This window comes from Leucoraja erinacea, chromosome 37, assembly GCF_028641065.1.
Source record: "Leucoraja erinacea ecotype New England chromosome 37, Leri_hhj_1, whole genome shotgun sequence".
Classification (NCBI taxonomy): domain Eukaryota; kingdom Metazoa; phylum Chordata; class Chondrichthyes; order Rajiformes; family Rajidae; genus Leucoraja; species Leucoraja erinaceus.
In genome coordinates, this window is record NC_073413.1 from 2,303,695 (window position 1) to 2,328,919 (window position 25,225).

Below are 25,225 nucleotides of genomic sequence, written 5' to 3' on the forward strand. Positions count from 1 at the left end.
TTTCCTTACTGTATCAATCAATCGATAATCATCACCATCATCGTTGAACATCAACGGGCATGGTGCCTTACAATGCTGTGTACGACAGTGATCGCAACTTCTACTAAAGTGTGGGTGGCCATTGGCTCGCTAGGAGCTCATCCGCCCATTGACAGATCGTGTTTTTGGTCCTGCTGGGGGTCCTCAGCCCCCTCCTCACCTGGCAAACCAGCGGGGGGGGGAGATGGTTTAGTCGCCGACTATCCGACCCTGGAGCAGGTAGCACGGGATTACATGGTACCCCTGGCGGGGGGGAACTCCCCCGACCTGACTTAACTGTTTTAACATTGGTAGGTTGTAATGAGTTGAGTCGGACACACATCAAGACACAACACATGTTTATTAAAGGTACACAAAAAAGCTGGAGAAATGTTGCCTATTTCCTTCGCTCCATAGATGCTGCTGCACCCGCTGAGTTTCTCCCGCTTTTTTGTGTACCTTCGATTTTCCAGCATCTGCAGTTCCTTCTTAAACACATGTTTATTGAAGTCCACTTACAGCATCGGTCTGCAGGACATTACAGTAACTAGCAGCTACTCAGACTGACTTACGTAAGCAAGCTCTTGGTAATATGAATCGCATATTAGGCGGAGCAACTACTAACAAGCACCACAATTGGTTAGTAGGAAATAACCAATCTACATCTTTCCTTGTAGAAACAAAAGAAAGCATGGCTAAACAATATAGGAGCCAGAACGTTAATAACACGTATGGGGAAGTATAGATAGTTACACAAAAGCACCACATCTAATGGGTGACCTGCTAACCCGCCCAGCACGTAGAATAACCAACCAATCCTAGGTGATTGTACAACATACAGTGCAAGTGTCGAGGAAGAAACCTCTCCTTGATTCCCACTTCTTGTCCTCCTTGAGATAACGAATCGGTGCTCATCAGTTATCCTAAATCACACTTGGAAGTAGCATACTCGGAAGTAGACTTAAGTGTTCATCATACAGAGAGCTTGGGTAACAGCTCCTTTCACCGATTGCTAAAAGACATAGCCATCAGGCTAGGCTTGCCTAGGTAGGAAGTGAATCAACAAGAAGGCCAACCCTATTTGACCCTCTCTTCACTGAACGTCATATGCTAGGAACATCTGTCTTGAAGTCATTTGATAGAACCGGCCACCACACAGTCTTTGTGGAGATAAGTCCTTTCACACTGAGAATACTGCCTTTCTGTCTTGAAGAAGGGTCTCGACCTGAAACGTCTCCCATTCCTTCCCTCCAGAGATGCTGCCTGTCCTGCTGAGTTACTCCAGCATTTTGTGTGTACCTTCGATTTAAACCAGCATCTGCAGTTCTTTCTTACACGTGCTGTCTATCACGTTGCATGCCAGTAGTTTTGCCGAATGGGATAGGCTCAACAGGCAAGTTTCAGCAACTTGCTTTAGTTTAGAGATACAGCGCGGAAACAGACCCTTTGGCCCAACTAGTCTGCACCGACCAGTGTTTTCCACGCACTACCCTACACGCTAGGGGCAATTTACAATCTCACCAAGTCAATTAGCCTACAAACCTGTCTGTCTTTGGAGTGTGGGAGGAAAGCAGAGCACCCGGAGAAAACCCACGCAGGTCACTGGAAGAATGTACAAACTCTGTACAAGCAGCACCCATAGTCAGGATCGAACTATGCATTTCGTTGTCTCTGTACTGGACAATGCAATTACAATTGAATCTGAATCTGAATCTGAATCTGAACCTGGATCTCTGGTGCTACAAGGCAGCAACTCAAGCGCTGCACACCTGTGCTGCCCATAAAGCTGTGGTGTAAAGTATTCCATTCGCAGGACATCTGCAACATCCACTCCCCTTCCTTGTAATGGCATTGATCCTGTCTGAAGGACATGCGAGGAGAACGCCAAGCTTGCCTAGAAATGAGCTACTAACCTACATTGTTATCAGTTTACTATTGTTGCATGTACTGAGATACAGTTAAAAACACAAGGAAAATCATTGAATACACAAGTATATTGTGCGAAAGAGAAAGTAAACAGAGTGCAGAATAGCTACAGGAAGAAAAAGTGCACGGGTCGCGACAAGGGAGATTGGAAGATCGGACGGAGATAGACACAAAAAGCTGGAGTAACTCAGCGGAACAGTAAGCATCTCTGGAGAGAAGGAATGGGTGACATTTCGGGCTGAGACCCTTCTTCAGACTACTTAGGGAAAACGGAAATGATTGGAATTCACCCTTAGCATATGGGAGGTGGGCTCACAAATCTGGGAAGAAGCTGTTGAACGGTGCCAGAGGGACGGTGCCTCTCTGCCAACGAACTGGTGAAGCTGCAACACTAGCTGACTGATCTCACAACCGAGAGAGCAGATCATAACACTGCAGTCCTGCCGCATCTACAGGGCAGTGGATGGTGGACAAATAAACAGGAGGGGGTGTCTACAATCACAATGCAATCCTCAGTGAAGGTGGGACCCAGCACATGAATAATGAAGGCAAGGTTGAGATATTAATAAGTGTTCAACCAAAAGTGTGGGGTGGACAATCTGTTCCTCCTGCTAGTCCCATTATCACAAAAGCCAGTCTTTGCGTCACAAAGAGTGAATGGATTGACTGAAGAAATGGTTTTGAATATGAATGCAATAAAGACCTTGAGACCAGGCAATATCTCATGTCGAGAGTGTTTCGTTGTCATATGTACTGACAACGGGACAATGAAACCAGCATAACAGGCCTGTAAATGCAATACACACGGATGATATATTGTAAGCAAAAACCCGTTATTCTTAGTGCAAGCAAAGACAATCTAATGAGGTCAGTGTTGTATAACGTACAGTATTGCGTACAGTTTTGGTCTCTAAATCTGAGGAAAGACATTCTTGCCATAGAGGGAGTACAGAGAAGGTTCACCAGACTGATTCCTGGGATGTCAGGACTTTCATATGAAGAAAGACTGGATAGACTCGGCTTGTACTCGCTAGAATCTAGAAGATTGAGGGGGGATCTTATAGAAACTTACAAAGTTCTTAAGGGGTTGGACAGGCTAGATGCAGGAAGATTGTTCCCGATGTTGGGGAAGTCCAGAACAAGCGGTCACAGTTTAAGGATAAGGGGGAAATCTTTTAGGACCGAGATGAGAAAAACATTTTTTACACACAGAGAGTGGTGAATCTCTGGAACTCTCTGCCACAGAGGGTAGTTGAGGCCAGTTCATTGGCTATATTTAAGAGGGAGTTAGATGTGGCCCTTGTGGCTAAGGGGATCAGGGGGTATGGAGAGAAGGCAGGTACGGGATACTGAGTTGGATGATCAGCCATGATCATATTGAATGACGGTGCAGGCTCGAAGGGCCGAATGTCCTACTCCTGCACCTATTTTCTATGTTTCTATGTTTCTATAATGGTAAAGAGTCTGATGGTTGTGGGGAAGAAATGTTCTTGAACCTGGTCGTTCATGGTGGTCTCAACAGGCAGCATCTCTGGAGAACATGTTTTGGATCGGGAGCTTTCTTTCAGATGGGAGAAGGGTCCCAACCGGTAAAAATGTCACCTCTCCGCAGATTCTACCTGGTCCGTTGAGTGATACAGCGCTTTGTGTCGTTTTGTGTAAACCGCCATCTATCTGCATGCAGTTCTGGTCGCCACACGATAGGAAGTGTTGCATTGGAGCGGGTGCAGAGGGGGAACATCCAGGATATTGGTCGGGATTGAAGTATTTTATTATGATGAGAGATTAGATTGGTCGGGCTTGTTTTCCCCAAAGCGAAAGAGTCTGATGGGAGACCAGATAGGGGTTTGGAAATGTATGAGAGACATTGATAGAGTGGGTAGTTAACCTGAGGTGGGTGGACAAAAACAAAAGGGCTTTGGTTTAAGGTGAGAGGGAGGAGATTTAAGGGATCTGGTGATCTATGAGGGAGGAGATTTGGGGGATCTGGTGATCTATGAGGGAGGAAATTTGGGGGATCTGGTGATCTATGAGACGGAGGAGATTTGGGGGATTTGGTGAACGTTTTTTTGAACATAGAAAGGTTTAGCGATACCACATGGATACAGGCCCTTTGGCCCATAGAGACCATGCCAACCATCTATTTACACTAGTTCCATGTTATCCTGCATTTGCACCCTGCCCCCTACACATTACGTGCGACTCACAGCGGCCAATTAACGCACAACCACACGTCTTTGGGATGTGGGATGAAACTAAAGCACCTGTAAGAACGCCACATGATCACAAGGAGAACTTGCAAACTCCACACAGACAGCAACCGAGTTCAGGATCAAACCCGGGTCTCTTGCACTATGAGGCAGCAGCTCTACCAGCTGAGCCACTGTGCAGATGTATTGAATGTGCTGTCAGGTTAGATGGTGGGGACAGATACGATCACAGCGTTTAAGACACAGTTAGACAGACTGTTAAATAGGCAAGGGGTTTGGGGTCTAAAGGGGGAAAACAGAATTAGCATGTTTAGGCAAAATGGATGTGGTGGGCTGAAGGGCCTGTTTCTGTGCTCTGTTCTGTAATTCAATAATTGTCTTCAAAATATTAAAATATGTCAGCTGGTAATTTGCAGAAGCTCGATGCACCGAACTTGGTCGTCAAGTCCCTTACACTTGCGATGACGCTTCACAAAGCTATTAATTAGCTGCTAAGTACTTGAGGCTATGAAAGGTGGTTTATAAATGTGTCCCCAGTGCTTGCATGCAGCTGCTCTCAAGCCGAACGCACTGTCTAATGACCTGCGTGTTTTAATTTCCCATCACAGAAAAGATCAGCTCCCCCTGTGCTGTCGCATCCATTGGGAATGCAGATTAACGTGGTGAATGACCAGAGCCCTATCCAGGTGAGCACTGACTGACCCTGCAACACCTTAGACCAAAGGTCCCCAACCTGGGGTAAACCTACACCCAGGGGTAAATTTTGCCAACCCAGGGGGTAAATGTGTTGATTCTGGATTTGTACATATTTTTTCCCATTGACTGACTGTGTTTGGTTCTGGTATACTGGTATCTGTTCATCATTAGTTGTTCATAAATAAGTGACATTGTTATGTGCTGTTAAAGTTGCCAGATTCAGATTCAGATTCAACCCCTGGCTTTAATTGTCATTGTCAGTGTACAGTACAGAGACAACGAAATGCATTTAGATCTCCCTTGAAGAGCAGTGACATAGCAAACGATTTCAATAAAACTTGTGTAATTGGCTTTCCGGGGGGGGGGGGGGGGGGGGGGGGTTGGGGGGGGTTTGTAAACTTATTGGCAGTCACATCCATTTCTGTGGCACGTTGTTGAGTGACAAAGAGTGACTTGACCGCCGGACCAAGAAGCTAGTGCTTTCAATTGTTTCAATTTTTGTTCGGCCAACTCTGGAGAGAGACCCCCAGCGCCTCCCGGATGGTACACGTGAGTAAACAGTCCAGTGGTACAGGGGTGAGAGCAGTCCTATGGCGATGCTGAGCACCCTCTGGGGGACGCAGACGTCTAGGGTCGGGCTTCCTCAAAACATTGGACAGACTTTGCCAGGGGTAAATGGGACGAAAAAGGTTGGCAACCCCTGGTTTAGACCCTCAGGAGCAACTCCGTACTTCCTTCCTGACCCCTGTGTTATCAGTGAACTAAAAACTCAATCAGGACTTGTGCATTTGGCTTTCCCGAAACCAAAGCCATTGTCATTGCTTGCGTTTGTAAACTTATTTCCCAAGTCCATCCATTTCTGTGGCACCCTTATGAAGTGACAAATTTGTATTCATACTTGACCCTACCTGACCAGGGATTGAGTCTAGTGCTTTCAATTGTTTCAATTTTTGTAAACAATGGCCAACTCTGCCATTATCTCCTCCAACCCCCAGCATCCCCATGCATCCACATCACACGTGAGTGCAGTGCAGTTGTACAGGCCTTGAGAAACGGTGTGGTCTATCGCTGCATAATACTGACACACACTTCTGGGGGACATGGACAGGTGACGTCTAGGGTCGGGACCTTTCTTCCTCAAAACATACGGACCCTTCTGAAGAAGTCCTGTCCCGAAACGTCACCTATCCCAAGTTCACCAGAAATGCTGCTTGACCTGCTGAGTTACTCCAGCACTTTGTGCTTTGCTCATGATTCCAGTATTCTGCAGTTCCTTGTTCCTCTTGATTCCCCCGTCCACAGGACTACTAGATTGTCAGCTGCTGGTCCAGTACCTGGTGTAACGTGCCCAGGAATCTCTTCCAACTTAACGAGACCGTATACGATACGTACCTTTGCAAACTTGCTTCCCCATATCCATTCATTTCTGTGGCACCCTTGTGATCGTGACAAATTTGTCTTCAGACTTGACCCCCCCCCCCCCACCACCTGTTGGGGGTTGAGTATACGTGCCGAGAGCTCTCCGATTACTTCCATCTTTGTAAACAATAGACATCTCTGTCATTGTCTCAGCCCATCAGCTCCTGCAACCTATGCCATCACGAGTGCCTGGAACGCATTGTGGTGGTGGTGGCGGCGAATACAATAGTACCACTCACAAGGCTTTTGGATAGGCATATTGATAAGCATGGAATGGAGGGATATGGATCATAGAAACATAGAAAATAAGTACAGGAGTAGACGGTTCGGCCCTTCGAGCCAGCGCCACCATTCAATATGATCATGGATGATCATCCACAATCAGTATCCCGTTCCTGCTTTCTCCCCACATCTCTTGATTCCCTAAGAGCTCGATCTAACTCTTTCTTGAATACATCCGGTGAATTGGCCTCCGCTGCCTACTGTGGCAGAGAATTCCACAGATTCACAACTCTCTGGGTGAAAACGTTTTACCTAATCTCAGTTCCAAATGGCCTACCCTTTATTCTTAAACTGTGACCCCTGGTTCTGGACTCCCCCAACATCAGGAACATTTTACCTGCATCTAGCCTGGTCCAATCCCTTAAGAATTTTATATGTTTCTATAAGATCCCCTCTCGTCCTTCTTAACTCCAGTGGATATAAGCCCAGTCGATCCGTCCTTTCATCGTCTCGTACAGGCAGAGGCGATTAATTTAACTTGGCATTATGTTTAACATGGACGTTATGGCCGAAGGGCCTATCCCCCTGTGCCGTACTGATCTATGTTCTGTTTTATCCTCCACACCAGTCTATTCCAATTCACTCTTGACCAATTCTCACATTCTACTTTCCATAAAGGTGGCACAGTTGGTTGAGCTGTTGCCTCAGCGCCAGAGACCAAGTTTGATCGTGACCTCGGGAGGTGCCTGTGTGGAGTTTGCATGCTCTCCCTATGGGTTTCCTCCCATATCACTAGGACGTGCGGGTTTGTAGGTTAATTGGCTTCTGTCAATTGTCCCCAGTGTGTTGGGAGTGGATGCAAAAGTGGGATAACATAGAGCTAGCGTGAACGGTTAATCGATGGTTAGAATGGACTCTGGGGGCTTGAAGAGCCTGTATCTTTCAGTCAAATCAAAGTTAAGGTCCTCTAACATCTTGCCGCCCGTGTATGTGAAGTGAGTCTTTGGTCTAGCACTCTTAAAGTCAGGGAGTTCCAGACATCACTGTCCTGAAACAACCTCCCTTCCTCCCCTCCCACTAATCCTTCCACCAGCCACTTCACAACCACAATCACAGTAACAATAATACTTTATTAGCCAAGTATGTTTTGCAACATACGAGGAATTTCAATTGCCAAGTCAGTCATACAGATAAAAAGCAATGGAACACACAAAATACATGTTCACATTGACCCCTCCACATTCCTCACTGTGTTGGAAGGCAAAAATAAAAGTTCAAATCTCTTCCCTTCTCTGCTCTCCCGCAGTCGGGGGCCTCGAGCCCTCTGTTGACGGGACGATCTTGACTCCCGTAGCCGGCAGTGTTTTGGCCCTCCGCATCGGGGGGGATGGTCAGTTCCCCCGCGTTAGGGCTGGTCGAGTCTCTGCGTCATTGGAGCTCCTGACTAGCCTCTCCCGAGACTGCGAGCTCCCGATGTAAAATCCCAGGCAAGGATCACTCCAGCCGATCCTTTGAAAGACCATCCCAAGTCCACGCACAAAGTCTGTCCGAGGAGGCCTCCAGCTCCATCGATGGTTGGCCGCAGAGCGACCGAAGATGCGATCCGGAAAACAATCGCATCTCCGGCAAGGTAAAAAACTGAAAAAAAGTGTCCCCCCACCCCCTCCCCCTCCCTCCACATAAAACAAACCGGAGAGATTTACACAGACTTTTAAAACGCACTAAAAAATATTTTTTTAAAAGACGGAAAAACAGACAGACTGGTGGCGGGGCTGCCAACGGTGTGGCATCCCTGGTGTATAATATGTCCCATGTGTTTTTTAATCTCTGACAGGAGAAGTAAATCCTACATATTTCCTCTCATTATTTCATTAATCACAATTACATTTTCCCACAGCTTCCTCTGTTCCAAAGAAAACAAGCCCCAGCTTATTCACTCTTCCTTCACAGCTACACTTTGGCCCCGTGCTCTGAACTCTCTCCAAAGCAAACACGTCTTTCCTAATGTTTAGTTTAGTTTAGTTTAGAGATACAGATGGAAACAAGCCCTTCGAACCGACCTGCGACCACCATTCACACTAGTTCTATCTTACACACGAAGGGCAATTTACCAAAGTCAATTAACCTACAAACCCACACGTCTTTGGAGTGTGGAGGGAAACTGGAGACAACCCACACAGTCATAGGGAGAACGTGCAAACTCCATACGGACAGGATCGAACCCAGGTTTCCGGTGCTGTAAGGCAGCAACTCTACTGCTGCGCCACTGTGCCTGCCAACTTGAATTTAGCTTGAACACTCAAGCTGTCTCCTCAAATAGTGGTATTACAGTTCAAATGTAACCTTACAGCTTTGATACCGTCTGCATCAGTTAATAAACAACCACATCCTAAATGACTAATCCAGCTACAGTCTGAAGAAGGGTCTCGACCTGAAATGTCGCCTATTTCCTTCGCTCCATAGATGCTGCCTCACCCGCTGAGTTTCTCCAGCATTTCTGTCTACCTTCGATTTTCCTGCATCTGCAGTTCCTTCTTAAACATGTCCAGCTACCTTGAAGAGTCTGTGAACCTACACTCCAAGGTCCTTCCATTCCTCCTCGTCTCCCAGTATGTCCCCTTTTGTTCTCTTGTCGCTCCCCAATAAAAGCAATACTTCACTTTTCTCCAGATTTAATTTTTCTGCCAAACTGACCTCCTTCAGTTATTGAAAGTTTCCCCCTCACTCAATGGCATGGCCAATTTTTATAGCGACACGGGGCCCTGCAGATACTAGAATCTTGAGCCAAGAAGTAGGCGCTGGAGGACTCAATGAATCGGGCAGTATCTGTGGGGGGGAAATGTACAGGTGATGTCGGAAAATGGTGGCGCAGCGGTAGAGTTGCTGCCTTACAGAGCCAGACACCCCAGTTCAACCCTGAATACGGGTGCTGTCTGTGCGGAGTATATATGTTCTCCCAGTGACCGCAAGGCCTTTCTCCGGATGCTCTGTTTTCCTCCCACAATCCAAAGATGTGCAGGTTTGTAGGTTGAAGAGAGAAGAAATGGGTATCTCTCCAGAGATGCATAGAAACATAGAAACATAGAAATTAGGTGCAGGAGTAGGCCATTCGGCCCTTCGAGCCTGCACCGCCATTCAATATGATCATGGCTGATCATCCAACTCCAGTATCCCGTACCTGCCCTTCTCTCCATACCCCCTGATCCCCTTAGCCACACAGGGCCACATCTAACTCCCTCAAACTGGCCTCAACTACCCTCTGTGGCAGAGAGTTGATTCACCACTCTCTGTGTGAAAAAAGTTCTTCTCACGGTTTTAAAGGATTTCCCCTTTATCCTTAAGCTGTGACCCCTTGTCCTGGACTTCCCTAACATCGGGAACAATCTTCCTGAAGAGTCCCAACCCCTTAAGAAAAGTTTCTATAAGATCCCCTCTCAATCTTCTAAATTCTCCAGAGATGCTGCCTGTCCCGCTGCCTGTCCCGCTGAGTTACTCCAGCATTTTGTGTCTATCTTCAATTTGAACCCTACCACCCCAGCAACGGACTGTTCCAGCTGCTACGGTCAGGCAAGCGCCTCCGCTGTCATGCTGCGAAAACAGAGAGGATGAGACGGAGTCAGGATTTCACCAGGGTCTAATTTACTGTTGTGTCTTTTAAAAAAAAAAAAAAATTTTTAACATGTAAATACTGGTTCTGTTCTATTCAGTTCTGTAGATTTTTGCACAATCCGCAGTCAATGCCGCTTTCATTTCACTGCACATTTTGTATGTGTATGTGACAAATAAAGTTGACTTGACTTGAACCAGCATCTGCAGTTCCTTCCTACACTGGTTTGTAGGTGAATTGGCTTCAGTAAAATGGTAAATTGTCCCTTGTATTTAGGAGAGTGTTAGTGTAAGGGGTGACCACTGGCCGGTGCCGACTCGGTTCACTGCTTGTATGTGAAGTGTTTGAGTGTGACCTGGATTCAAATCAACTCTGCCAAGCAGTCTAATTGCGATCTTTATCTCAGGTCGTTGACGATGAGGATATTGAGGAGGAGGACGAGGAGGAGCAAGATCATATTCTACGCCCAATACCCTTGGCAAACAAACCCATGAAAGTCACCACACTGACAAACCACTTCGCTCAAAAACGGGTGAGAGTCCGTATTTTATTCTTCAAAGTTGCTCAACGTTTCCATGAGGTTTATTACAGCAGAATAATGTGACGCACTGGGCCAGAGTTTCATGTTTTTTAAGGACATGCAGTCTACTAAAGAGTGAAGGGTTTTGAAAGAATTGCAAACAGGCGCAGTGAACTAAATGGTCACCGTCAGTAGGAAGAAGGGTCCTGACCTGAATTGCTGTCTGCTGCCACTTTCAAGGTGGAATGTCATAAGGGATAGGAGTAGAATTAGGCCATTCGGCCCATCTGGTCTACTCCGCCATTCAATCATGGCTGATGTATCTCCCCCTCCTAACCCCATTCTCCTGCCTTCTCCCCGTGACCTCTGACATCTGTACTAATCAAGAATCTATGGGGATAGAGGGGATAGAGCCTTCTCTGTTGCTGCTCCGACACTCTACCTTTGCACATTAGACAGGCCCCTTCACTGTCCATTTTCAAAACTAGTCTTAAAACCCTTTTCTATTCCTTGGCTTTCGCCCCTGCATGAGACTTTGCTTTTGTTTTAGTGTTTCTATTATTGTTTTTACTGTCTTTTAATGTTTTTATTGGTTTTTTTTTATGTTTATGATTAGTCATGTACAGCACTTTGTTGCAACAGTGGTTGTTTTTAAAGTGCTCTATAAATAAAGTTCAGTTCAATTCAGTATGCCTTGAAAATATCCACTGACTTGGCCTCCACAGGCTTCAGTGCCAAATAATTCCATAGGTTCACCACCCCCTGACTAAAGAAATTTCTCCTCATCTCCTTCCTAAAAGAACGTCCCATAATTCTGAGGCTGTGACCTCTAGTTCTAGACTCTCCCACGAATATGTTGAGGACTCTGCGGCGGAGGGGGATGGGGGGGAAAGATGAGGCTGACTGGACAGAGAGGAGGAAGTGGTGGTGGTCAAGCGGGAGCAGACAAAGCCACCGCTGACACAAAGAAGCAGCAGGTGAGCCCCACGGAGGCCAAGCACGCCCTGTCGGTGATGGCGGCTCGAAGAAAGTGCTGTCCCTAGAGGCAACCACAGCCGTGTCACCGGACCGTGCGGTGGGTGAGGAAGGGCCCGCTGGTGTTCCTAAACGCCAGGGTTCTAAACACCCGGGGAGGCGTTGAGAGCCGGGCATGGCGTTGGCAGGTCTGTCCGCTATATCCAAAATCTGGTATAAAGGAGTCCGTTAAAACAAGGATTTACTGTGTTTCAAAACTGAGACATGCTGCGTGCCATGTTTAGTCTGTGCCTCAAGATTCAGATTCAGATTCAATTTTAATTGTCATTGTCAGTGTACAGTACAGAGACAACGAAATGCATTTAGCATCTCCCTGGAAGAGCGACATAGCAAATGATTTGAATAAATAATAATAAGTGTCCGGGGGGGGGGGGGTGGTGATTGGCAGTCACCGAGGTACGTTGTTGAGTAGAGTGACAGCCGCCGGGAAGAAGCTGTTCCTCGACCTGCTGGTTCAGCAGCGGAGAGACCTGTAGCGCCTCCCGGGTGGTAGGAGGGTAAACAGTCCATGGTTGGGGTGAGAGCAGTCCTTGGCGATGCTGAGCGCCCTCCGCAGACAACGCTTGCTCTGGACAGACTCAATGGAGGGGAGCGAGGAACCGGTGATGCGTTGGGCAATTTAGCACCCTCTGCAATCCCTTCCGGTCGGAGACAGAGCAGTTGCCATACCATACTGTGATGCAGTTGGTAAGGATGCTCTCGATGGTGCAGCGGTAGAAGTTCACCAGGATCTGAGGAGACAGATGGACCTTCTTCAGTCCCCAAGAGTATGTTTCTAAATGCTTAAATGATCAGCTTTAAAGTGTCATATCCGTCCAAAGAATCATCTGGTCAGAATGATATGCATAAACGACCACAATAAGTTGTGCGTGGGTCAAAGTTGGGGCTGCGTACCTGGGTGCGTGGGTTAGATTTACGGCTGTGTACCTCTCGAGGGTTAACCCTGTTTTGTTTTACTCTGCTCCCTGCAGGTTGGTTTGTCTGCCTCCAAGCTGTCCCTTGGGAAGCCCGTTCCTCTGACCAAAGTGGTGCAGAATGACTCGTACACTGCTCCTCCGCCACCTCCTCTCACCCTCACACGCTCCAGACCCACAACTAACGTATCGAGCGCGCCGGCGCTCGCAGTGGGGGCGGAGCCAGCTGACGACGCATTACCTCCGGAGGTACCCAGTCTTCTCACTGCACCAACTACATTGACTTCAGACTTGACTTTGGGCTTCAGAGATACAGCACGGAAACACTCGCATTATGCCACACTCTAGGGACAATTTATAGAATCCAATTAACCTACAAACCTGTATGTCTTTGGCCCGCGGGATTGTTTCATTGATACTGATGGAACTGGAACACCCAGAGAAAATCCACGTGGTCACAGGGAGAACGTACAAACTTCTTACAGACAGCACACAGAGTCGGGGTTGAAACCGGATCTTTGGCGCTGTGAGGCAGAAACTCCACTGTGCCGCCCATTGATATTTAACCGAGACTTAGGAGTAGAATTAGGCCCATGGAGTCTGCTCAGCCTATCCGATCATGGCAGATCTAATTTCCCTCCCATCAACACCCCATTCTCCTGCCATCTCACATAACCTTTTAAACCCGTAATAATCAAGAGCCTATCCATCCCTGCTTTAAAAATACCCACTGACTCGGCCTCCACCGCCTTCTGTGGCAATAAATTCCACAGGCTAAAGAAATTCCTCCGCATCTCCAATCAAAAGGTAGCTCCTTTTTTTCCTGAGGCTGCGGCCTCTCCCACTAGTCTGCAGATCTTACCCAGTGGCAGGCTTTTAACAAATGTAATCAGTTGTAGTTCAGTTTGCTGATGGACGTGGCAGGAACTGGAAGTTTGGAGCACTCGCAAGCACGGAATGGAGGAGGTGTTTCACGGACCAGTTTCCCAGTCTGCCTTTAGTTCCCCCGACACAGAGGAGAGACACCACCTTGTACTAAATCGAAAGAATTAAATCACTGCTTCACCAGCAAAGTGTTTCGAGGCACCGCATCAAGTCTTTGTGTAAGCTTGTCATTTAAAAACTCTGAGCCTGGGTTTCATTCTGGTCAATACGCTGCACCACAATACATGAACTCCCCTCCATGGATACAATCTATACACAGCGCTGTCAAAAAAGAGCAGAGAGAATCATCAGAGACACACTACATCCAGCTCACTCCCTGCTCAAACACAAAAACTGCACATACAACCTCAGGCACAGACGAGCGGACAGCATCGTCACAAACAGAACACGCTTTTTTAAGAGCTTCTTCCCTGCCACAGTGAGACTCTTGGCCAAAACAAAATGAACTGATGTCCTGACCTACCTCATAGCACATCATATTATATTATATTGTCTCCTGGGCCTGTGCAATTTACAATGCAATCAACACTTTTTATATAGGGTTTGTGTAATTTACAATGCTCTCACTTTCCCCTTTATATAGGGTTTTAGGCATTTTCTTTCTTTTTTAGTTCTAGAGAAGTATATGTTTTTATAGATTATGTGTCTTCTGTGTGTCTTTTTAACTTGACTTGACTCTCTGAACAACCGCACAAGAGTTCCTATGTGTGTAAGCACAAATGGCAAATAAAGTTTTTGACCTTTGACCTTTGACCACACTTGGGCACATTGGTAGAGTTGCTGTCTTACAGCACCATAGGTCCGAGGAGGAAACAGGCACCCAGAGAAAACCCGCACGGTCACAGGGAGAATATACAAACTCCGTACAGACACACACCCAAAGTCAGGATAGAACCGGGGTCTCTGGCGCTGTAAGGCAGCAGCTGGACCGCTGCACCACTGTGCCGTCCTGTGCGTGAGTGATCCACTTTCGTCCATAGCAAAAGGATTTGAGTATAGGAGCAGGGAGGTTCTACTGCAGTTGTACAGGGTCTTGGTGAGACCACACATGGAGTATTGTGTACAGTTTTGGTCTCCTAATCTGAGGAAGGACATTATTGCCATAGAGGGAGTGCAGAGAAGGTTCACCAAACTGATTCCTGGGATGTCAGGACTGTCTTATGAAGAAAGACTGGATAGACTTGGTTTATACTCTCTAGAATTTAGGAGATCGAGAGGGGATCTTATAGAAACTTACAAAATTCTTAAGGGGTTGGACAGGCTAGATGCAGGAAGATTGCTTCCGATGTTGGGGAAGTCCAAGACAAGGGGTCACAGCTTAAGGATAAGGGGGAAATCCTTTAAAACCGAGATGAGAAGAACTTTTTTCACACAGAGAGTGGTGAATCTCTGGAACTCTCTGCCGCAGAGGGTAGTTGAGGCCAGCTCATTGGCTATATTTAAGAGGGAGTTAGATGTGGCCCTTGTGGCTAAGGGGATCAGGGGGTATGGAGAGAAGGCAGGTATGGGATACTGAGTTGGATGATCAGCCATGATCATATTGAATGGCGGTGCAGGCTCGAAGGGCCGAATGGCCTACTCCTGTACCTAATTTCTATGTTTCTATGTTTCCCACATCGCAAAGATGCGTGAGTTGGTGGGTTAATGTATCATATCACCTCTCCTGTGCAGGTGAGATCAGGATCGTGCTCAGTACTTCAAGTGCAGACTAGCCAGTGCCATCTACCCTTCCAAATGGGACAACTGTGTTTTAAAAAAATATATATATATATTTATTAGAAGTAGTGTACATTACAATAATATAAGCCAAAAATAACATATTACATTTCCTGTATCACTTCGTATTTTAAGCTTTAAAAAGCAGAAAAGTAAAGAGTGAAATAGGATAGTGAGTGTGTGAAAGAGTGATCAAAAGAGACCCTTAGACACGAAAAATTCGAAAAAGAATTAAGATGTAAGCCATAGAAAAAGAGAAAAAGATATATTAAAAGTTTAAAAAAGGAGATAAAAGGGATATACCAACTTCGTATTTTTCCTCACCCCTCACCAGGTCCTGAAACCATTTATTTTCAGAATTCTGTTGCACCATATACTTGTAGTAAGTCGATAAATGGAGACCAAATCTTTTGGAAATGGTCTGGTTTGCCTACTAGAAGGAATCTCGTATATTCCAGGTGTAGCATTTCGGAATATAATGTGCATTTTGCCACATTATATTCCACCAGCCAAATATGTGGCCACTCGTGTAGGTTTGTGGGCTGTTTGTCTCTTTCCCGAACCTTGCTAACCTGTCTTCCCCCCCCCCCCATCCATCAGTCCGAAATGTCGCCTGTTCCTTCGCTCCATAGATGCTGCCTCACCCACCGAGTTTCTCCAGCATTTTTGTCTACCTTTGAATTTTCAAGCATCTGCAGTTCTTTCTTAAAGATTCTATCAAGGTGCGCCTTAAAAATACCCAATGACGTGTCCTCCACAGTTGTCTGTGGCATTGAATTCCACTGACTAAAGAAATTATTTCTAAAGGAACGTTTTGAGCCCTGTTTAAGAAGGAACTGCAGATAATCGAAGGAATGGAAGGACCTTGGAGTGTAGGTTCACAGACTCTTCAAGGTAGCTGGACATGTTTAAGAAGGAACTGCAGATGCAGGAAAATTGAAGGTAGACAAAAGTGCTGGAGAAACTCAGCGGGTGAGGCAGCATCTATGGAGCGAATTTCCTTCGCTCCATAGATGCTCCCTCACCCGCTGAGTTATGAGTCCTGTTCCTGTTTGTGTCCATTTCTTTGTTTTTCATTTTATGGTTACCATGAGCATGTGATTCATTCTTACCATTGGCATTATATTTTGGCTTTTACTTGTCTCTGAAACACTGTGGCTATTTTGGTTATGTATCTTTTAAATGTAAATTGCCTTCAGCTTCCACTATCCCCTGGCATCAATGGTAAAAGGTGTTGCAGGAGTGCCCTGCTGTCTGATTATGTCCCTAGTGAAGCATCGACTTCTCCACAAGGCATTGCACGCAGTGGGAGTTCAGTTGTTCCCCTGTGTAACCGATAGCCACAATGGCGCAGCGGTAGAGTTGCTGCCTTACAGTGCTTACAGCAGCAGAGACCCAGGTTCGAACCTTGCGACGGGTGCTAGTCTGTGCTGGTCTGTATGGTCTCCCCATGACCTGTGTGGGTTTTCTCCGACTACTTCGGGTTTCCTCCCACACTCCGTAAACCAGACGTAAAGGTTTGTACGTTAATTGGTTTAGTATAAATGTAACGATTGTCCCAAGTGTGGTGTTAATGTGCAGGGATTGCTGATCTGTGCCGACTCCATGCTGTGATTCTAAAACTAAAACTATACCCACAGCTGGGAGTTCATACTGTGCCCTTGAGCACTTTGGCATGAATGAAGAAGAGTCCCGACTCGAATCGTCGCCTGTCCAATCCCACCCCCAGATGCTGCCTGACCTACTGAGTTCCTCCAGCACTTTGTGCTTTGCTCCAGATTCCAGCACCTGCAGTAGAACCTCCCTGCTCCTATACTCAATGGGCCCAGATTCCTGCAGTCTCTTTCACCTGGCATGAGCGTAATCTAATCCGTCTCTGCCCTCCTTCACAGCTGAATCTGAGCCCATTGGAAGGAACAAAAATGACCGTCAACAATCTCCATCCACGAGTGACTGAGGAGGATATTGTGGTGAGTCTGACGCTTCCAGATGCGCCTTTTTGACCATTTCTGCACAGTTACTTCAGAATGTCATTTTGCTCCCGTCCCTGAGGATTTGGGAAGGTGAGGTGAACTCTCTCATAGAACCACTGCAGTCCTTCTGATGTAGATGCTTCTGAAGATTGATGGAGAGAGAGAGCAGCCTACCCTTGTTCCTATAAGAGTTCTGTTGCAGGGAGGGCAGTATAAATGTAACAATTGTCCCATGTGTGGTGTGAATGTGCAGGGATTGCTGGTTTGTGCCGACCATATTCTCTGCCTCAGAGCGGTGGAGGCAGGTTCTCTGGATGCTTTCAAGTGAGAGCTAGATAGGGCTCTTAAAAATAGCAGAGTCAGGGGATATGGGGAGAAGGCAGGAACAGGGTACTGATTGGGGATGATCACCCATGATCACATTGAATGGCGGTGCTGGCTCGAAGGGCCAAATAGCCTACTCCAGCACCTATTGTCTATTGTATAAATCATGGAGCGATACAGCGTGGAAACAGGCCCTTCGGCCCAACTTGCCCACACCGGCCAACATGTCCCAGCGACACTAGTCCCACCTACCAACATTTAGTCCACATCCCTCCAAACCTGTCCTATCCATGTACCTGTCTAACTGCTTCTTAACGCATGGAGCTTTATTGGGGAGGGAGCAGTGTAACTGATCCTGGGGTTGGGATTTATAGCAGTCAGTAGATGAAATCTCATCCAGTTCTGGGGGGTTAATTGAGAAGTGAGCAGTCTCACTCTGGTCTTGGTGAGGGGGGCAACTGGAAAGTTTAACTGTGGAAGCATTGTCTGTCTCTGCTTACCATCCCCTGGGTTACGTGGTGACGGCTGTGTGATACGATAAGATAGAACTTTATTTATTGCTGGAGAGAAATTGATCTGCTAACAGCCATAAAAGCACAGGATACATGAAACATTATTGCATGGAGTGCAGGCCAGTTCCATTTCCAGAGGGAGGGAGTCATCACACAGCATGGGGAGTGGCTGCAAAACAATTCCAAACTCCATGTCGGGAGGTTATTGCAGACGTCAGACTGTGCCTCAGATCGTGGCATTGGGCTGGCGGCGTTTTGTGAAATGACTGGACCCGTGACTCGAGTTCAGACTAAATTGAGTCTTTGTGCAGGAAGGAACTGCAGACGCTGGTTTACACCGAAGATAGACACAAAATGCTGGAGCAACCCAGCGGAACAAGCAGCATCTCGGGAGAAAAGCAATCTTCTTTTGTGTGGCGTGCACAGTTGTTGGACAACTTGTTGTATTTGATCTTCCGTTTGTGCACGTCGAGTTGATTGCATTAGTCGAAACAGGGCGGACCACGTGAAGGTTGCAATCTTCCACCCCGGGAGAAAAACAATGAAAATGTTAAAGCAATCTTAGGCTGAGGACGGGTCTCGACCCCGAAACGTCACCTATTCCTTGTCTCCAGAGATGCTGCCTGACCCGCTGTGTTACTCCAGCTTTTTGAACCTAGTTCGAATCTTTGGTGAACATTGACGTTGCCAAAGGGAACTGGCGGAGAACAATCACCAGCAGGCCAACAGACTAAATTGCTCGTTAGTTCTGACTAGGGCCTGTGCTCAGGAAGAGAAAGACGCAGGAGTGGGTGGCGCTGGAGTGTGTGTAGTGTGTTAGGGATGAGCCAAGTGGAGCAGTGGCTGAGGCTGTGATTCACTCTTTACTCTCCCTCCCTCCCTCCCGCCCCCAGGAGTTGTTTTGTGTTTGCGGCGCTCTGAAGCGTGCCCGCCTCGTCCATCCAGGAGTGGCAGAAGTCGTCTTCGTCAGAAAGGACGATGCCATCGCGGCGTACAAGAAGTACAACAACAGATGTTTGGACGGTAAATCGGCTATTACAATATGGCTCGAAATCCTTGCCAACTAGGGTTTTTTTTGTTTTTTTTTTTTAAATTGATTGATTTGACTGAAGTTTGCAGCATGGAAACAGGCCCTTCAGCCCACTGAGTTCATGCTGGCCATCACGATCGCCCGTGCACACCAGTTCTAGGTCGCCCCACTTCACCTTCGCATCAGGGGCAATTAACCTACAAAACCGCACGTCTTTGGGATGTGGGTGGAAACCGGAGCACACAGAGGAAAGGCACACAGTCATAGGGAGGACGTGCAAACTCCACGCAGACAGCTCCCAAGGTCAGGATTGAACCGGGGTCTCTGAACACTGTGAGGCTGCAACTCGGGTCATTACTGACTGGTGTCTGGGAATTTCTGCTGAAATCCCTCCTCCTGCCTCACACATCAATACTGAAGTGAAGGGCAGGAGTCGGCAAAGAACCCACCCAGGAGGGACTGGCCAAGCCTTGTTTCTTCAGGAAGTGGAGTGTCTGCCCCCCAGCATCTCTCCCCGCCTCCCATTCTCCTTCACGAGCGAAAGCTCTCGTCAAATGGCAGCCTGACTCCATCATTCTTTGTGGGATAAAGAGATGGATTTGGCTGCCGATTGACAAGCCAGTCGTGGCCCCTGACTCCGGGTCCTGCCGTGTCCTCACTCTCCAGTCCCTCTCCCTCAGGGAGGCAGCTACACACCGACCGACCAATGCCTCCCTTTGGGTATGCCGATGCTGACCAGAGACACAGAACGACGAGAACTGTTCAGCAAGACATATTGCCAATGCACGGAGACTGAGGAAGGGTCACGGGATGCTGGTGGTGCACGCAGAGTGGGGGAGGTTCTGTGGAACTCGCAGGGCCGGGTCTGTTCATGTGGGGTGTGAGGGCATGGGTGGGGGGGGGGAGAATCCCACTGCTTCAGGGGAGGCTGAGGAAGGTTTGCTGTGTGGGGAGAACAAATAAGGTGCAAGGTTCGGTTGGGGGAAGCAAAGTAAAAACGATCCAGCGTTGGGCTCGGAGAGAGTGTCGATCGTCCAGGAGAGAGTGAGGCTTCCAAATGAGTATGGGGACGGGCAATACTGCACGGGATTTGGGGAGTATTGAAACTGCATGGGGTTTGGGGTATATTGAAGTTGGGGAGTATTGAAACTGCCCGGTGTTGGAGAGGGGCGCTATGTGGGATTTGGGGAGTATTGAAACTGTGTGGTGTTTGGAGAGCACTGAAACTGTATGAGGTTCAGGTTCAGATTCAGAACTGATTCAATTTAATGTCATTGTTGTTGGGAAATGGCTTGAAAACTGCCCGGTGAATTTGGAGAGAGGCGCTATGTCACCGGGATTTTGGGAGTATTGAAACTGTGTGGTGTTTGAGAGTAGCGCCTCCCTGTAAAACTGTGGGGTGAGAGGTTGTGGGAACATTAGAAACTGCGCAGACTCAATGAGGGGAGCATTGCAATTTTCAACCCTCTGAGGTCGGGGGGAGCATTGAAACTGTGAGAGTTGGTAAGGGCTCTCGGGGGGGGGGGGATTGAGGAACAGATGGGCCTTCTTGGGGGAATATTGAAACTGCGTGATGGTTGGGGGCAAGCATTGAAACTGGGAGAGATGTGCTGTTGAACCTGAAACGGCGAAGTTGTGGGGGAGTATTGAAAACTACAATGAGCTCCTTGGTGGAGGTTGGGGGGAGTATGCTGCTAAACCTCCTCCCTGTGTGTTGTTGCTGATGAGGCCAATCACCGTTGGGGGGATGGTGTTAGTTGTAACTGCGCATAGGTGAAGAGGGAGTGAGGGGGAGCTTGTGGGAACATTAAAACTGCGCGAATTGAGGGAGCATTGAAACTCTGAGGTCGGGGGAGCATTGAAACTGCAAGGTTGGGGGGAGGGAATTGAAATTGGGCAAGTTTGGGGTGTGTTGAAACTGGGAGAGTGTGGAAACGGCGAAGTTGTGGGGGAGTATTGAAACAAGCATTGAAACTGCAGGGGTGGGTGGGGGGAAGCATTGAAACTGCAAGGTTGTTGTGGAGAGCATTGAAACTGCGCGAGGTTGGGGAGCATTGAAATTGCACGATGTTGGGGAGCATCTGAAACTGTGCGAGGTTGGGGGGGTACAGTTTGTTCCGTTAGTTCTCCCTGAACATGCTCTTCTCCCCCTCACAGGTCAGCCGATGAAATGCAACCTTCACGTGAATGGTAACGTCATCACTTCAGAGCAGCCAATCCTATTGTAAGTGGCTGTGGTACTGGGCTGTGTGCCCCACACTCCCCTTCCCTCTCCCTGCACCTCCCCGCACCTTCTCCCCCACCTTCCTCCCCCCCATGCACCACCCCCATGTCCTTCACCCCCCCCCCCCCCATACACCTTCCCCTTCCATGTCCTTCCCCACACCCCACCCCTCCCATCCCCGCAACCTCTCCCCCTACACCTACTCCCCCCCTCCCACCTCCCCACACCCCACCTCCCCCCCCCCTCCCCCCGCAACCTCTCTCCCCTACACCTACTCCCTGCCCCTCCCTACACCTTCTCCCCACCCCATCTCCTCCAACCCCTCCCCACAACTTCTTTCCCCCACCCCTCCTCACAGGTTCTCCCACTCCCCGTCCCCTCTCTCCCTCACCTCCCCACCCAATGTTGATGAGTTCTCTTGCTACTGGTCAGTGGAGGGGGGCGTGTAGATGGAGCGTGTGTAGATGTCCTGAAGGCATTTGACAAAGTGCCACATGAGAGGCTGGTGCTTTAGTGACGAACCCAAGCTAATGAAGGAAGTGGGTTTTAGAACAGACTTAATACTGACAGCTGACCTATATCTGTCCCTATGGCTGGAGGGTGTAACTGATGCAGTAACCCAGCGATCAGTTCTTGCCCTCAATTGTGTATATTTACATTATTGACCTGGGGAAGGGAACAAAATATAAGCTTTCCCAGTTTGCCAAAGGTACAAAAATAGGTGGATGGGCGTGTTGGGACTGAGTTTGTTCACCCAGTCCCTGCAACAGGTTTGCATTCAAACTCCTGACTGCTCGAGGGCTTAGAAGGGACGGCTTTTCTGTCAGAAAGCCAAAGACAGTCTAAGGTTGTGTTCTCTCTCCAAACCCTGCACATAAGCTGCATGCTCTGATGTTTTCCTTTTGCTGTTCAATGATGATTCAATGATACTTTATTGTCACAGGTGCAGTAAAATGCTTTGCTTTTGCACACTATCTGATAAATACAGCGGACCTCTCCCGGGCAGTACACACAGAGTCGCCACCTTTCTGAGGCCAACATAGTTACAAACAGTTAATGGAACAGTCCTGTCTTCTCGCAGAGGTCAACCAGGCCTGCTGCTGCACGAGGCGTGTTTCTCAATCATCCTCTTCCTGATGTCCATCATCAATCCCCTCCTAAAATAGACAAAAAGCTGGAGTAACTCAGCGGGACAGGCAGCATCTCTGGAGAGAAGTAATGGGTGAAGTTTCGGGTCGAGACCCTTCTTACAGACCCGAAACGTCACCCATTCCTTTCTCTCCAGAGATGCTGCCTGTCCCGCTGAGTTTCTCCAGCTTTTAGTTTCTATCTACTTCAGCAAAAGACGGTTAGCAGCCAAGACGGTTTCTACACTTCTTCAGACCCGAAACGTCACCCGTTACTTCTCTCCAGAGATGCTGCCTGTCCCGCTGAGTTACTCCGGCTTTTTGTGCCTATTTTCGGTTTAAACCAGCATCTGCAATTACTTCCTACACATCCCTCACCTCCTACATCACCCTGGCTTGCCTGAACTCAGGCCACAGGCAATAAGCCCTCCTGTGGCACTGGCTGCTGCCATGTGCCTCTCTTCACCCTGAATCCACCTTCCCAGAGAATCTCCCACCTACCGCTGAACAAAACCGCCCCCAGCATGCAGCCCTTGCCTGGGCTTTGGGGAGAGGACACTCCCACCATGTCTTTGGCCATTCCTGAAAGCAAAAGCCTCCTCGGCAGCACTTAAGGGCAGCCCGGTGGCGCTGTGAAGTTTGTACGTTCTCCCTGTGACCGTGTGGATTTGCTCTGGTTTCCTCCCACATTCCAAAAGACGTGCGGGTTTGCAGGTTAATCGGCCTCTGTAAGCTACCCCTGGTTAATGATAGAAACATAGATAGGTGCGGGAGTAGGCCATTCGGCCCTTCGAGCCTGCACCGCCATTCAATATGATCATGGCTGATCATCCAACTCAGTATCCCATCCCTGCCTTCTCTCCATACCCCCTGATCCCTTTAGCCACAAGGGCCACATCTAACTCCCTCTTAAATATAGCCAATGAACTGGCATCAACTACCTTCTGTGGCAGAAAATTCCACAGATTCTCCACTCTCCGTGTGAAAAATGTTTTTCTCATCTCAGTCCTAAAAGACTTCCCCCTTATCCTTAAACTGTGACCCCTTGTTCTGGACTTAGCCAACATCGAGAACAATCTTCCTGCATCTAGCCTGTCCAACCGCTTAAGAATTTTGTACGTTTCTATAAGATCCCCCCTCAATCTTCTAAATTCTAGCGAGCACAAGCCGAGTCGATCCAGTCGTTCTTCATATGAAAGTCCTGCCATCCCAGGAATCGGCCTGGTGAACCTTCTCGACCCACTGGCTGGACCCGCGAATGGGCAATTCTACTGCTGTGCCACCGTGCCTCCCAGGGTTACTAAGGTGCTGAGGGGAAGGGAAGGGATTGAAACACGGGGGTTGTCGGTCACTGATCATCTCCGCCCTTCCCCTGCAGGAGACTGAGCGACACTCCGGCGGTGAAGAAGCCCGAGATTCTCCGCAGCAAGCCTCGCCCGTCCAACCAGCCCCCGGCAGAGGTCGACCCGGAGACTGTCCTGAAAGCTCTTTTCAAATCCTCGGGACCCTCGACGTCAGCCCAGCCCACCGCTTTCAAGATCAAACTCTAACTGGTGCTGGCGATGCCACCCCCACACCCGGCCGCCCACAGCCCAACTCCTCTGCCTTTGTTGTGTTTAATGGTTTCCCGACTTTCTTTAAGTCCTTTCCACCTGATGCTGTCTGGAGCGGGTGACGTAGAATGAGCAGTAAGTAGCTGAGGTCACCTGTGCTCTCTCTCCCCCAGATACCCCAGCCTCTCTCCTCCCTTCACCCCATCGATTAAGCCAGTGAATGCCCCCTTTAAGCCACTGTGCCTGACTGCATTCCTTCACTGGCGATACAGGTTGTTCCATGGGCTGGCCTGAATACAATGATTCCAAGGACATTGGTCAATTGTCCCCTCTCTCCAGTGTAGGCTGAGCTCTGTGGGAGGCAGCTAGAGTGACAGAGATGCAGCACTTTAACCTGCTGCTGCCCACACCCTGACTCAGAGCTCCACCTCCCCCACAGGCAGCTGAGTCACTGCTTCTCTGCTCACCTGCACACACACGTGCCATAGCTTGGACAAAGAAAGGCAGCAGAAAACTAAACTACTGGCTCTCTCAATCACCTTCCAATGTTTATAGTGCTGTTGGATGTGTATGCAAAGCTGTGTGTGTCTCAGTCTGTGTGTGTGTGTGTGTGTCTGTCTCTGTCCGTGTGAGTGTGTGTGTCTGTCCGTGTGAGTGTGTCTCTATCCGTGTGAGTGTCTCTGTCCGTGTGAGTGTGTGTGTCTCTGTCCGTGTGTGTGTGTGTGTCTCTGTCCGTGTGTGTGTGTGTCTCTGTCCGTGTGTGTGTGTCTCTGTCCGTGTGTGTGTGTGTCTCTGTCCGTGTGTGTGTGTCTCTGTCCGTGTGTGTGTGTCTCTGTCCGTGTGAGTGTGTGTCTCTGTCCGTGTGAGTGTGTGTGTGTGTGTGTCTCTGTCCGTGTGTGTGTGTGTGTCTGTCCGTGTGTGTCTCTGTCCGTCTGTGTGTGTCTGTCCGTGTGTCTGTCCGTCTGTCCGTGTGAGTGTGTGTGTCTCTGTCCGTGTGAGTGTGTGTGTCCGTGTGAGTGTGTGTGTCTCTGTCCCGTGTGTGTGTGTGTGTGTCCGTGTGTGTGTGTCTCTGTCTGTCTGCCTGCACGTGTCTGCCTGACTGTGTGTCTGAGACTGACTGACTGTATATGTGTCTGACCGACTGTGTGTGTGTGTGTGTGTGAGAGACTGTCTGTGTGTGTGACTGTCTGTGTGTGCGTCTGTGAGTGTCTTTCTGCCTGCGTGTGTGTGTGTGTGCGTGCTCTGCAGGGCGCT

At 48.4% G+C, this 25,225-nt stretch overlaps 1 protein-coding gene across 1 annotated transcript in view; it reads left to right on the top strand.

Annotated features, from left to right (window-relative positions):
* Positions 1 to 24,862, top strand: part of poldip3 (polymerase (DNA-directed), delta interacting protein 3) — a 33,310-nt gene extending 8,448 nt beyond the window's left edge. The window contains exons 3-9 of the mRNA XM_055663042.1: positions 4,763 to 4,840; positions 10,505 to 10,630; positions 12,625 to 12,816; positions 17,121 to 17,198; positions 18,931 to 19,060; positions 21,225 to 21,291; positions 23,797 to 24,862. Of these exons, the coding sequence (XP_055519017.1) occupies positions 4,763 to 4,840; positions 10,505 to 10,630; positions 12,625 to 12,816; positions 17,121 to 17,198; positions 18,931 to 19,060; positions 21,225 to 21,291; positions 23,797 to 23,968 (843 nt within the window). The 3' untranslated portion in view covers positions 23,969 to 24,862. The remainder of the gene's footprint in view (positions 1 to 4,762; positions 4,841 to 10,504; positions 10,631 to 12,624; positions 12,817 to 17,120; positions 17,199 to 18,930; positions 19,061 to 21,224; positions 21,292 to 23,796) is intronic.
* Positions 24,863 to 25,225: the final 363 nt, after the last annotated feature.